The sequence below is a fragment of the Rhinolophus ferrumequinum genome, chromosome 23 (genome assembly GCF_004115265.2).
Source record: "Rhinolophus ferrumequinum isolate MPI-CBG mRhiFer1 chromosome 23, mRhiFer1_v1.p, whole genome shotgun sequence".
Taxonomy (NCBI): Eukaryota; Metazoa; Chordata; class Mammalia; order Chiroptera; family Rhinolophidae; genus Rhinolophus; species Rhinolophus ferrumequinum.
In genome coordinates, this window is record NC_046306.1 from 20752891 (window position 1) to 20767600 (window position 14710).

The 14710-nt window shown below is 33.9% G+C and overlaps 1 protein-coding gene across 4 annotated transcripts in view; it reads right to left on the reverse strand.

Moving 5' to 3' along the window:
* The window catches only part of ITCH (itchy E3 ubiquitin protein ligase), a 138002-nt gene that overhangs the window by 44267 nt on the left and 79025 nt on the right, over positions 1-14710 (reverse strand). For all 4 annotated transcript variants that reach the window (XM_033095353.1, XM_033095354.1, XM_033095355.1 and 1 more), the window contains one exon: positions 8317-8362. In XM_033095353.1, coding sequence (XP_032951244.1) covers positions 8317-8362 — 46 coding nt within the window. The remainder of the gene's footprint in view (positions 1-8316; positions 8363-14710) is intronic.

Here is a 14710-nt window from a genome sequence, read left to right on the forward strand (position 1 = left end):
CTGGGTAAAGAAAGGGGGGAAGGGAAGGGAAAAAGAATGGTCTTTAAATTTAGCAAAAAAACCAGCAGGAAGACCAAAACTTAGTTTTAGGAGTTTGAGAAAAGCTTTCTAATTTCTGGCCAGCCTTATCAAATACACAAAAAGCCCTTGGGTAGGGTCTTCTATATATACCCCTCAGATCCCATCCAGAAATAGTGAGGAGTTGCTGGTTCAGATTTCAAGTAAAACTACGAAGGCCATGTATAAGCAGGAACAGAGTCAAATTTTCAAAATTCCAAATGTCTTAGAAAGGGCATTATTTTATCACAAGCACAGATAGATAACTTCATCATTTTCTTGATTTCCATTGGCTTTCTGGTTTTGAGCAGGGTTGACTGTTCCACGGCAGAAGAAAGAAGTACACTTATATTCCAGGGACAGGGTGCTCTCCCCACTATCCCAGCAAATGGTGTATAAAATGTTCAGTTAGTGATCTACAATAGAGGTGCCCAAAGACCTTTTTTTTAAAAAGAGCTACCATTTCTTCAAAGCAGTAACATTAATTGGAGGGAAAGAAAGAGGGGAGTGGACACTAACAGGAAATGTCATTTTGAAAGTTATTACTACTGTCCACTGATATAGTTGATTCTTTTCCCCAGGGGGAATCTAGTCATGGATTAGAAAGCAGAGCTTGAGTTAGCCAGTTTGCAGATACCTCAGCTAAGGCTCTGATATCTACTACCTGGTAAGTAGCAAACTACTACACAGTATCCATTCTCCCAGACCTTCAGAACAAGCCTGAACAAAATAAAATCTAACTGATTCAAGAAATCAAACTAGAGAGGCAGCACCATGTATTAAATCATTTCAAACTATATTCCCCAGAAGGGCCTTCCTTACTTATTAAAGTATGGCCTTTGGACGAGAAGCCAAGGGCAACAACACAAAGGAGCTCGTTAGAAATGCATAATCTTGGACTTCTCGCAGGACCTACTGTATCAGAAGTAGCATTTTAACAAGATCTCCAGATGATATGCACAAATAGTTGAGTATGACAAGCACTACTTTGGAGATTCCTCAAATGCTTATTTTGCATAAAGGGACCGGCTTAGTAATTAACAGTTAGCACCTACTGTGTTTCCCCGAAAATAAGACCTAACTGGAAAATAAGCCCTAGCGTGATTTTTCAGGAGGACATCCCCCGAACATAAGCACTAATGCATCTTTTGGAGCAAACCTTCATATAAGACCTGATCTTATTTTCGGGAAACGCGGTAGTTAATGTTAGCTGCCTGTGAGGCCAAGCCACCCCAGAATGTAAACTCAATGCAGGAAGAGTCAGCTTTGATGCTGCTTCCCTTTCCCGAGGTGCTGAGGTTCCAAACCCATTTTGAGTCATGTACCTTCTCCCCTTGCTTTGAGACCCTGAGTATTGCCTCTCTATACTGTTTTAAGAGGTTACTAATTGGTTTTAAAGAAACTAATTAGTTTCTTCCTGATACTTTTTAAAATTAGGTAGACAACTGGTAGAATAGATCAAAAGTAGAAAATTGAGGTTTCTAGCTCTGACTCTGCTATTGATAAGTTATGTGACCAAAGGAAAGTTATTTAATCTCTTTATACCTCAAAAGTTCATTACCTGGAGTAAATGATTTTTAAAAACCTTTTCAACTAGAAAATTCATACTAAATTGCACATTCAGTGCTAGTCAAGGAGGAACATTCAGGCATGAGGTAAATCTCCTATGAAAAGGGGCGGCAGAAACTGGATTCCAAAAATGTTATGTTCTGTTATTGAGAATTAAAATTGTAAAGATTTTAATATCTATGCTGTTCACCCTTCTAATATCTTGACTTCAAGTTTATCAACATTGTTATCTGACAACCCGTATAGTATGATGACTTCTTAAATTTCCTTAATTCTTAGAATTGCTCCTCTTTCTAGATCTTAAACTCTGAAATCCCTCTACCTATAATCTTCTATTCCTTCTGCCTCCTATTGTATCTTTTATTCAGTCTCATGATGACCTTTAACTTCCCTCTATCTTCACATTCCATCAGCTCCCTTCAAGCCTCACTTGGGCTCCATCATAAGCTACTTTCCCTAGTACCTTTAATTCTTTCACAATTGCCCAATACTCCCCCTTCCCCCAAGCAATCTTTTCACTACAATTAATCCATTTATTTTTTCCATTGCTGTTCTCTAGGGCCAACAAGTAATACTGGAGAATGTTCCACTCGAGAAATCAGGTTTATTTTACTAGAGTAAATAAACTAGGTGAAGTACCAAATTAAAGGCGCAGACTGTTCTATAAAAGATCCTAATAAATTTTCCACTGTGCCCAGTAAGGAAAAGTCCTGAGGTTTTCATTTCCAATGACTCACAAGATTAAAGTCTTTTTATTCCCCTGTTAGTGTATGTGTTGCCTAAGTGAGCATTTTCTTCCTGTTAAAAAGAAATCACAGCTCAAGTCTCCGAGGAGCTAAAGAATTAGAAAAGACAGATGACGATGACAACATACACCACAGGTTCAATGGGACCGGTGTACTGGGGTTACAATTAAAACAATAATAAAATAATTAACAGTAGTTTGGTAGCACAAAGAACTTTTACTAGGTCCTGTACAATTATACAGGCCTAAGCGAAAGACAGAAAAACATTAAAATCGTAATTGTTGCTTCTTTACTCTGTATCTTTTTATTCTGATAGACTTCAGTTGCCTAAAGCTTGATCATTTCAAAGCTGAGGCAGCATGGGCTACAGTTGACATTATTCAACAACTTCAACTGGGCTTGGAAACTGAACAACTTTCATACTGCTTGGAAATCATTTTCCCGTTCCTTCCTTCCTCCCTCTCTTCTTCTCTCCCTCTCTCCCTTCCCTTTCTTTCCTTCATTTGAAAATCATTTTCTACATCTCTAATCTACTCCTGGCCATATGCCCAGTGCCCATTGAAAACCTTTTCAATCTATCCAAACACCTAATTCCAATCTGTAGGTGACCCCGACTAGGCTTCTTCCCTAAAACGATTATCTGCTATCTTTCAACTTTCTTCCTTACCTTAAAATTTCTCTGTGCAACTAATCATCTTTATCTGTTTGTTGCCTATCTCGGGGTGGGGGTGGGGGAGAATCCCTCTTCACTTCTTCAAGGCTAATATGTCCATGTGTCCTTGATTTCAGCCTGTATCCTCTAGGAATTTCCACCATCATTTAACACCTTGTTTGCATCTTTCATCATCTTCCTTCTTCTAGATCTTTCCTCTAACTTTACAAATATAATTAAACCCTGTAACCTAAAATGAAACTTCCTCAATCCAACTCCTCAAGCTGTTCTCTCATTCTCCTTTCCTTCGTTGTAATTTTTTGTATTTATGCAATTAATGTATTTAAAACATTTTAATTTTTAAAAGGTTTTCAAAGTGAAAAGTTAGTTTAAATTATAAAATAAAAATTACCTTCAATCCTACATTCTAGACATTATTCCCATTAAGATATCAGAGTATCTCTTGCCAATACTTTTTCATTGGCTATGACTGTTATCATACAATGTATGTGAGCACACAATGTCTCATATCCTGGATGAGTTTTTGTTTCTTTGTTTTGCAACTCATTATAAACTAGGCATTTACCCCAAATTATTAAAAAACATTTCTAATGACTACAGAATACTCTATCATATGGACATACCATAATTTAATCATTTTATTTTTGTTGTTTGGAGTATTTTTATTTCTTTCAGATAGACTACCAAAATAGAATAGCTGGGTCAAAGTATGCAAATATCATAAAGACTGAACTATTGATTGCTCAATTAAAAAATGTATTTTTTAAAGGTAATAATTGATCTGTTCTCCCATCAGCTAGAAAGGAAAATGCTCATTTAACTATACAGTATTTAAGCATTTTTAAATCATTGCCAATTTGGCAAATAAAAATGTTAATGTTCAACAATATTTCAATTGCAGGCCATTTTGAGTTTTTTCTTCCATGAACTGTATGTCTTTGTACATTTTTATATTATATGAGAATAGTTTTCCTTATTATTTGTAATAAGGACTATTACAAATAAGGAATTTGTAATAAAGGATATAATCTGATACTAATTTATCATCTTTCATATTGGTTAAGTATCTGTCATTTGCTTTTAATTCTGTACTTTTAAATATACGAGTTTTATATTTCTACATAATTAAATTTATTCAGAAATAAGTTAACCAGTCATATTTTTTTCTAGAGGTTTTATAGTTTCATTTCTTTGAAACCAATTTTAAAATCAACCTGGAATCTACTCTGATCTTGGGATGAGCTGAAGCTCTAACCTGATTTTTCTCTTTCCACACAGCCAGTTTTCTCTGGTTTGATTAGTCTAACACCTCACTCTCTCCAGCAGTATGTGAGTGTTAAATAGCTTGTCTATTTAAGAGAAAACATTTTTCTCTTAACTTCTGTGACAATGCTTTTCTAATCCTGTACTCCCACCTCTAGCCCTTCCTTCTTTGGTTTGTCCCCTTCCTCCCATTCACTAAACATAGGTCCGTAAGGTACTGTTCTTGTCTTCCTTTTCCTTCTCCACAGATATTCCCATGGGCTTAAATTCCATGATTTCAAAGATCATCTCTTAAAATGATTCGCAAATCAGAATCTCTAATTTTTGTCTTGTTCCCAGCGTCTGGTACCAAATTATTAACTAAATGCAGGAGATACTGGTTCTGTGGGTAACACTGCTATCCTCCCAGGCAGTTTGACTATTCTTCTCTCCTGTGCCTCTTGACAATACCTAAAACCCATTGATTTCGCTTCCACATACTTCCCCTACTCTTCTACCACCACTGCTCCAGTTCTAACCCTTATTAGCTCTCAGTGGATTACTGTTAACAACTTCCCACCTAGGTCTTCCCAGGTTTACTTACCACCACATGATCCAAACTATATACTATCAAATAAAATAATTTTTCCTATGGAGTTTTGATCATACTAATGCCCTGTTCAAATATTTTGAAGCATTGCTCTTCATAGAAAAAGGTTTTATAAGCCCATATATTTGCAAACCAAAGTCTCCATCTAGCCCCAACGTCTGTAATACTAAAAATAACTTTAAAAAAAAGCATGCCACTTTAAGCATCAGTAAGGCATGAAATTATGAACTCAGGCTCTGAAGGTAAGATAGTCTGAGATTCAACTGTGCTACTTACAATAATATTAACTCAGGGAAGTTTTCTCATTAGCTGTAAAACATGATACCTACCTACCTCATAGAAATGTCTATGGCTTCTAGGTCTTAGAAACCTGCAAGACACTGTCTTCAGATTATTTATGACAACCTGATTCTTGATTCTACTATTGACTGATTCTACTCTCAAATTCACCACCTGCCATTTCCTTCTCCACCTCCATGACTGTTTTTCTTCCTTCTACCTAGAACTCCTTCCTCTCTCCAATTCCCCTAAGACATGCACATCCAAATTATAACTATGCTTTATGATTTTAGGTCAAATGCTATTTCTTCCATGAAGCTTTTACACATTTTATGCAATGATTTACATTTTGAAAACAATCATGTATTATTTCTAATAAAAATAGAAACAGTTCAAAAAGATTCAAACTAGCTCTGAACTAAGAGTATGAGATTAAGATGGAATGACATTTATAACAAATTCTGCAAGCCTAGATTTTTAAAAAATAGACTTTGTTATATAACTGAATAGATTTCCAATAATAGTTCGTTGTAATCTAGGAAATACCTCTTTATCCTGGTCTAGCAGCATCAGCATCACCCGAAAACTTGTGAGAAATGCAAATGTTGGGCCCCACCCTAGATCTAAAGAATCAGGAACTGGAGATGAGATTCAGCAATCTGTGGTTGAGGAAGTCCTCCAGATGATTCTAATGTACTCTGAAGTTTGAGAAATATGCCCATACTGAAATAGCACTGACGGTTTATTTTTGTTCCTTTAATAAGTGGGTATAAAACTAAAACCTGAAATGGGATTTTCAGGTTTCAATACACTATACATAACTGTCAGTGTGAACACACTACCACCATTAATTACCTTTAAAAAATAATTAACTAATTATGTGCTCTACTGTGGCTTTGTTCCTCTGCTCCACAATCTTATAAACCACTGCTTATCTCACTATACATCTATATCTGACTTATACATAACCTCAGATGTTTATGGACATCTGGACATTCTTTATTCTCCAGGATAAAGAACCCTGGAGAACCAAGATGCTAATATAATAAGGTCATAAAAAATATACAAATCAAAGAATAACTGTCAGGAAGGTACATCTAACAACAAAATCTTGAACACCAGGCACCAATCATCTTAGTATTTCATAAAAATGACAGAAGACAATACTGAGAAATATAAAACATCCAGACATGCTATGGGGGAAAGCAGACCAACAAGACTACATTCAGGATATATACATAGAGCTTGGATTAGGACAGAAAGATGAAACAACCTAGAACTGTTTAGTAAACTACTTAAATGATAGTTGGGGCAGGGAAGAGTGGAAGCCATTGTTCAATAGATATATATTGCCTTGCTTTTTAGTCTTATAGTTATGAAGTATGCAAATAAAAGCAAAGGGGAAAAGCCAGTCATGGCCATGACTGTTGTATAGTAACATTTAAACAGCATTTGACAGTTTGCAAAATGCTTTTCAAACCAATCATTTCAGAGATATGCTCTCTGAAATAAAAGCTAATACCGGTACAAAGGAATTCACGCTTAACACAAAAGACATGCTCAAAAACTAGTCTGGCAGTCTCAGAAACCTAGAAGACACTGTTCTCAGATTACTTATGACAATAATTCACTTGGGAAAATGTAAAGCATTGATTAAATAAATGGCATGAAGCTAGGGCTCTAGCCATGCCTTTGCAAGAAATTTATAGTTGTCTACAGTGGTTTCATAAAAATAAGAAAGACATTTGCAAAAAAGAAACAACAACAAAAGACTGGCATAACAGAACCTTTCAATGGGCATATAAAATTCTTTAACATTCTCACTTATTAATGCAAAAATAAAAGTTTATTATACAAAAGGAGAGTTAATTGACCAAAGCAAACTGAAATATTAAAACATTTTTATGGAAAATTTCACGAATACAAGTAATCAATTAAATATAAAACTAAAAAGAGGCACAAAAGGCATAAGTTGTCTTCCAGTCTACAGAAATATTTATGTAACTTAAAAAACCTTTTCTATTGCCTTTAATCACAGTGAGAAATAAAATAGTTATTTTTCTCTGGCCAAGAAGTTACTACTCCTTAATAATACTCTACCTCTGGTGAGATTAGTATAAGAGATAATTGTTTGTCACAGAGTGACTCTGTGAAGGTAGATCTCCATTAGGTAAAAAACAACAGCATTATAAACTTTGATTTTCCTAAAGATCTTAATGAATTCTCTTTTTAAAACATTTTATATGAAATTGTTCATACATCACAAAGTAGATAGACTAGGACAACAAACTCCCATGTACCTATCATCTCACCTTCAACACCTTCATTCTGTTCTACTTGCTCCACCTATTCTCCCCTACGGTATCTGACACTGTAATACCCCATCTTTTTGGATATTTTCCTTTATGTTCTATGGCACTGCATTTCTGGTTTTTCTTCTCCTCCTCTGACTATTCCTTCTGGGTTCATCTTCTTCCTATCCACTACCCACCCAGTCTAGAGAAAAAAGGAATCCAATGGAATTTTCTAACTCTTTATTTCAGACATGTCACTTACTGCTTTAAGACTAGGATAGTCTCCTTTCCTAACTATCATCTCCCATCACCAGTTTCCAGGAAAACCAATAAACACTTAAAGTCTGTTAAGTGAGTTACCACCACCCAAGGCATTCAACACTTTCAGGCCCTAGATTCAAAGCAGCTAAGGCACATGAAAGTGCTGAATCTAAGCTAAAAGCAAACAACTGGTACAAATCTCTGCCCCTTCTAATGAAGGCCCAGATGATACCACAGGTAGTGGTGACCTGCACATATACCCAAAGCTTCTATCTTAGAACAGCCCAGTGTAGGCCTTGGAATTCTGAACTTCCCGCCTTTGAAAAAAATGCCAATAATTCATTTTCTACAACCAGAAGGAAGTATTATCAATTGGATAACCCTGGCCTACTCCAGAAAAGTCAGATAAGCTAAGAATCTTGAATCTTTCATACGTATTTCCTTCCTTACCTTGAGCAATGCATTTTGACACTCATTTATCCTTATATCAATATGAACTTGAAATTTTACCTAAAATAAATCTTTATTCATTCTCCCTTGTCTCTTTCTGCATTCTTAGTAAACAATAAGTAAGTGAACTGTTACCTTGTTTCATCCTTCGGTCTGGAGCCATCATCATTCTGTGAAGTACCTTTAACATCAATAAAATTTAGACAGAAAATGAGTTTCAAAGTGGTTTTCACCTTTTCCCTAAACATGCTATGTAAGCAAAGTCTTTTACTGAATCTTTCGAGTAAAGAACATACATACTAGAACTAATTCCAATGTGACATTTAAAAGGAAAATGTGATAATGTTCATACAATTGAAATAAAATTTTACCAAAATTTTGTGCAAATGTTTATCATTTGTGTAAGAAATATTAATTAGTCAAGGTATATTACTTCTGGGCTACTTCTGCCTTTCTTGAAATATATGTTTGCTTGATTCTAATACAAACCTAATATTTTAGCCATCGTTTATATTACAAATACCTCACCAAAAAAGTACTAATCAAAAGCAGGATGAAGAATAAAATAGATTCTGAAAACAGAAAAACCAGTAACATCTCTCTTATGCAAGGGCCTGGAAAACAGCTTCAAGAATAGGAAGCACAACTGGGTCTCAAAGTGGCCAAAATGAATGCCACAACATTCACACTTTCTTCAAATTTTATTCATGGGAAATATCCCCAGGATTCAGTAAGGGCCTATGTACTATAAAATGTTAGAAGGAGGCTGCTAGAGATAGGCACAACGATTACAGCAAAAATAGAGGAGGAAAAACTATAAAATGCAGAAACAAGAACTCAAGTCTAGGTCCATTTAGTTAAAGAACTATTGACTATTCCCTTATGAATAGTCAAATCTTTAAACAGCAAAATCGTCACTCTATTACTCCAAAGCTTAATTAGTACCTTAATTCATTAAAAAGATGCTGAGTCACCACTGCATCATACTCAGCAAGGTTGGCAAGTATCTCATTTAGTCTAGAAATATTACCTTTTTTAAAAATGGTAGAGGTGAACAGATAAAATGTGGTATATCTATGCAATGGAAAACTATTCAGTAATAAAAAGGAACAAACTGTTGAAACATGCTGACGGGGGGGGGACCCGAAAAACATGCTAAGTGAAAAAAGTCTGACACAAAAACTACATATTGTAAGATTCCATGTATATGAGATGTCCAGAAAAGACAAATGTTTAGAGACAGAAAATAGATTAGTGGTTGCCTGGGGCTGGAGGTAAGAATAGGATTTCCTATAAATGGGCAAGAGGGATCTTACTGGGAAGATAAAATTGTTTTAAACGCAATTTACAGTAATAATTGTATCACTCAGTTAAATTACTAAATATCATTAAACTGTATACTTGAAATGGGTGAGTTATGAAATATAATATATACCCCAATAAAGCTGTTAAAAATGGTTTTAAAAAATAATACAATGAAATATATTTTGGCTGAAAAGGGTATGAATTTATAAGAATTATTTTTACATGGAATATAGTCCCCATAAAATAGCTGATAAATAAATGAAATCAGAAAAACCAAACCAAAATATCCAGCATAAGTTACTAAAATAGGTCAATTAGTATCCTACTTTTCTCAAAAATTAAGAAAACCATTTGGAATAATCCATTTAGATCTACCAATAACTACTACTTCTAAATTTTCTAATTTAGTACAGTGAAGCATAATATTTAATCACATGGACTGAGGCCAGACTGCCTGGACTGTATCCTAGCTTCATCATGTACTAACTTTGTGACCTTAGAAAAGTACACTCGACTTTTCTGTGCCTTTCAATTCATATATAAAATAGGGACAATAATGACACCTACTTCATAAAATAGTTGCGAGAATTAAACAAACATTTAGAACAGTTATATGTGCCCAGCACATATAAACATTCCATAAATATTAGCTATTATATTGTTTCTCACAATTTATATTTCATCAGCAAAGTTTGAATAAGGGCCAATTTTTAAAAATCTCTTGTTTCACCTGAATATAGAGTGAAGCCATAACTATGAAACTTATGGCCTAAGTTATTTAGATCTAATCTCGCGCTTTCAACCAGAGAATAGTTTAAATACACATACAAAATATCCAACACTTTTACAATGAATGTCTAAGAAAAGAACAATGGCTGTACTTAAAGTTTGTATTTTACAAATATTAATACATTCCCAATCAAAACTTCCTCAAGAAAAAATGATCAAATTTCCAAATGTACGTATTTTATCCACAGAACACTTTGAAAAAAGATCTACAAAGTTCTCTGATACTCAGTGAGCTACTCAAATGGACCCCCTGCTACAAAATAACTAGGTCTTAGATGAAGCAATTTAACTGTTCCTATTTTCTGGGTGCCTACGGAGCAATCTCAAAAGAAAAACAAGTGAACTGAAACTAGAGCAGTATCAGGGTGCAATAAACAAATGTGAAAGAAAGGGTTACCCTGAGGGCTATCTATGGATCAGAAAGAACTTGGGTCAGCAGCAAGGTGAAGGGGCTGAATCAGAGATAGTCACATTAGGCTGGGGATCCTGGAAAGGAGCTAGTTTTCCCAGGTAGGTGGCAAGTCCTGGCACTAGCAGAAGCAAAATAAATTATTTCTGGAGCAAAGAACCCCCATTTAGGCCTCTAAGATTTCACAGACTAAAATCAAATATAAATTGGCAATCGAAGAGCAGCAAACACATAAGAAAACAAGCCTCAATAAAGGAGAGATATAAAATATTTATATCTCTGAAGATTTCTGATACTAGAATTTTCCAATGGAGAATGAAAAAATACGTATCAAAAGAAAATTAACAAGCATGAAACAAGAAACTATCAAAAATAAGCATCAGCAATTTCACTCCTAGGTGTATACCCAAGAGAAATGAAAATGTGAACAAAGAAATTTGTACACAAATGGTTACAGCAGCATAATTTTAAGTCATTAACAGCCTAAGACAAAATGTCCATCAGTGGATGAATCGATCAATTGTGGCATACAATGAAGTATTATTCAGCTACAAAAAGGAAGAAAGTATACTGATACATGTTTCAACTTGAATAAACCTGAAAAACAATATGCTAAGTAAAAGAATCCAGATACAAAAGGTCAGATACTGTATGATTCCGTTCTTATGATATATCCAGAATAAGCAAGTTCACAGAGACAAAAAGCAGCTCAGTGACTAGCAAGGGATGCGTGGGAGGAGGGAATGAGGATTACTTACTTAACGGGCAATGGTTTTTTCCGGGGTGATGAAAAAGTTTTGAAAATATATGGTGATGGAAGGAGAACTGACTCTGGGTGGTGAACACACAATGTAATTTATAGATGAGGTGATACAGAATTGTACACCTGAAATCTATGTAATTTTACTAACAATTGTCACCCCAATAAATTAAAAAATAAATAAATAAAAATTAAAAAATAATAAATAAATAAAGATTAAAAAAAAGTTTTGAAAGTAGGAAAGAGAAGTGGTGGACACACATCATTGTGAATACACTAAATGCCACTGAATTATATACTTTAAGATTAATTGGATGTTATGTAAATTTGACCTCAATTAAAACAATCAAAAAAAGAAGTCTATTTGAAGAAACAATAAATGCTATAAAGCTGAAAATGCACATATTATTATATCCCAACAATTCCACTCCCAAATATATATCCTGCGTACCCTTCAACCTGTATACCAGGAGACATACAAACATATGAATGCAAAAGTGTTCAATATATCATTATATGTTCATAATGGCAAAAAACTGGAAACCACCAAATGTCCTTTGGCATAAAAATAGATAAATTGTGGTATATTCACCCAACAGATTATTATGCAGAAGTGAAATAAATGAGTTACATATACAATAATATGGATAAATCTTAAAAGGCAACTTTGATATTTTCATAGAGCTCAACAAAAAGTACAAGTAGTACACTGTTCAGGGATACCTGCATATGTAATAAAAATTTTTTTTAAGTAAGGAAATGATAAATTCAAATTTCAGACTAGTAATTATCGTTAAGGGGAGAAAATGATAGAGGGAAGAAATTACAAGTGGATACAATAATATTGTTAATGTTATAATTCTTACGCTCTGTGGTAGTTCATGGTGGTCATTTTATTATGCTGGTCTATATCATATTTATAGTGTAAATATGAGAATATATGCTCTATATTAAATATGAGAATATAAATCAAAGTGCTTTGTAAATTATAAAAACAAATGAAGGATACAGTAAAGTATTAGTCAAAACTAATAACAACCATACTTAATACTTAGATTTGTAAATTTGTAGCACTGGTAAAGTAAAATAAAAACATAAAAGTGTGGAAGGGGAGTTTTACTGGCTTTTGGGGGAAGGGGTTAGTCAAAATTCTGAGCATACATAAAAAAATGTTCAAATGTAATCAAATTTTTTAAAATATCATTACAGCAAAGTTTCTCTCTATAAAATAATTAGTTGGCACCCAGACCCAGTTGAGATCTGGTAATTTCAAATAATACTTAGTAAAGCAAAAATTTAGACTAGTTTCTTAGAATTTATTACACTGATAAGAAACATTACAGATATATTCACAAATGAAAATGGCTATTTACCCTAAAATTAAAAGGAACCACAAAAACTAGAATCTAAATGCAAGAAAGAATGAGATAAAAATGAAATAGAATATACACAATAAGAACCAGAGGTCACATATTCCAAAAACTGTCCCCAAATTAATTTTAAGTACACCTCCAGAGTATACATAGTAAAGAATATAGATCTTTATAAAAATATGTTCCTATTTTATAATAATAAATTTAAGAGTAAAATTTCTCTTTAGGAAAACTAATTTCTTTGACAATTATACTTTTTGGTGTTTCTTGCTGGATGTCTTATTTGAGGAGACAGGTGTTAAACTAATATTCCATCACTACCCATCCAAAGAACTAAAAATAGATGAATGGGAAGTTCTTGTAGATATGAACCCTTAATTTGTTGAGTTAATTTATATCTGAGAGCTATAACAATAAGTTTTCCTAACTAGCAAATTAAATAAAGGCTTCTTCCCTACAAAAGCAGTTAACTATGTAGTTAACTAGAGGAAAACGTCAGGGCAAATTATGTAGTTACTTTCTAAACCAGACAAATAAGAGCATCAAAGAAAGGTCAAAACTAAGACTCTTGACTGGATATTAAATTTGTACCCTGAGTGAGGGTGGGGAATGGGGACGTGGGGTGGGATATAAAGTTCTCTAGTTTTTAAATAATGCTTGAAGTGGGAAGAACAAACAAAATACTGAGTAAATTTTGTTTCACTTGAAAAAGGTTTACTTATATAACTGCCATTTTTAGAAAATTTATCCACCAGAAAGAATGAACGAAAAATCTGTAAGCATCAAAAGAGATAATGCTGTCTCATCAGGAAAATGCAAATTTCACAGTATATCTAAATATATAGCAAGCTGTATTATTTGGTGACTTTTCACACCAAAATTCATATGGTGATTTCTTTTTATATATATTATTTAAAAATTAACCAAAAATATCAATGTCTACAAGATCAGATTTCTTATAAAAACCATCCTACCTATGTGTTCTTCCGAAAAAAACTTCTGATTGAATGTACTCGGAGAAAAAAAAAAATCTAACAATTTGTAGAAATATTAGAATACAAAAGTAACACATACTCCCAAAGCTCTTATCCAACCAAACAATGCCCAGGTGCTGGAAATTCAATTTTAGTGCTAAACTCTAATTTTCATTTTTGGCTTCTAGCTCAAGTTACAGAAATGGAACCAATCAAAGAACCATACAAGTGCAGTCCCAAAGACACATGCTTGAGGGCTGAAGTGGGTTTTGTTTGCTTGCTTACAATCATGATGTACTTTAAAGTTCCTAGGTTTTTAAGTATGAAACCAATAGCATACTGAAAAGAAAAGGAAACATCAACAAATATTTGTGTTTCAACTTGATTCTGCATCATACTAGTTGTGTGATACTGGACATACTATTTAAACTTTCAGAGACTCACTTTCCTCACATGCAAAATACAGGTAATCCCTTACAAAGTTGTGATGGTTAAATGAGTATACATGTAAAAACACCAACACAGCACCTGGCACGTGGCAATAAGCATTAAAAAAAAATGGCAGCTAATAATAAAAAAAAAGGCAGCTCTTGTATTTGGCAACTCCTACCCTAAAATGCACTGTGACTTCCTAGTTAAAACCTCTTTACTTCAAGGAATCAGGTTAAATCCTGCCAACTACTTTCCTACTTGAGGAAAACTGATGACATAGAAATGTCCACTTCTGTAGGAAATAAACAGTAAAGTCGTAAGTATAAATATGCGGTTTAGATTCTACTCTGAAATATGAAGACTGACTGACATGCTTTGCTTTTGTTAATTATTAAATATTCTGCATTAATAATAGTTTCATATTTGTAGGGGGAAAATTTAGGAAGCTATAAATACTGAGCTTTAGAGCAGTTTAACAATGTAATTT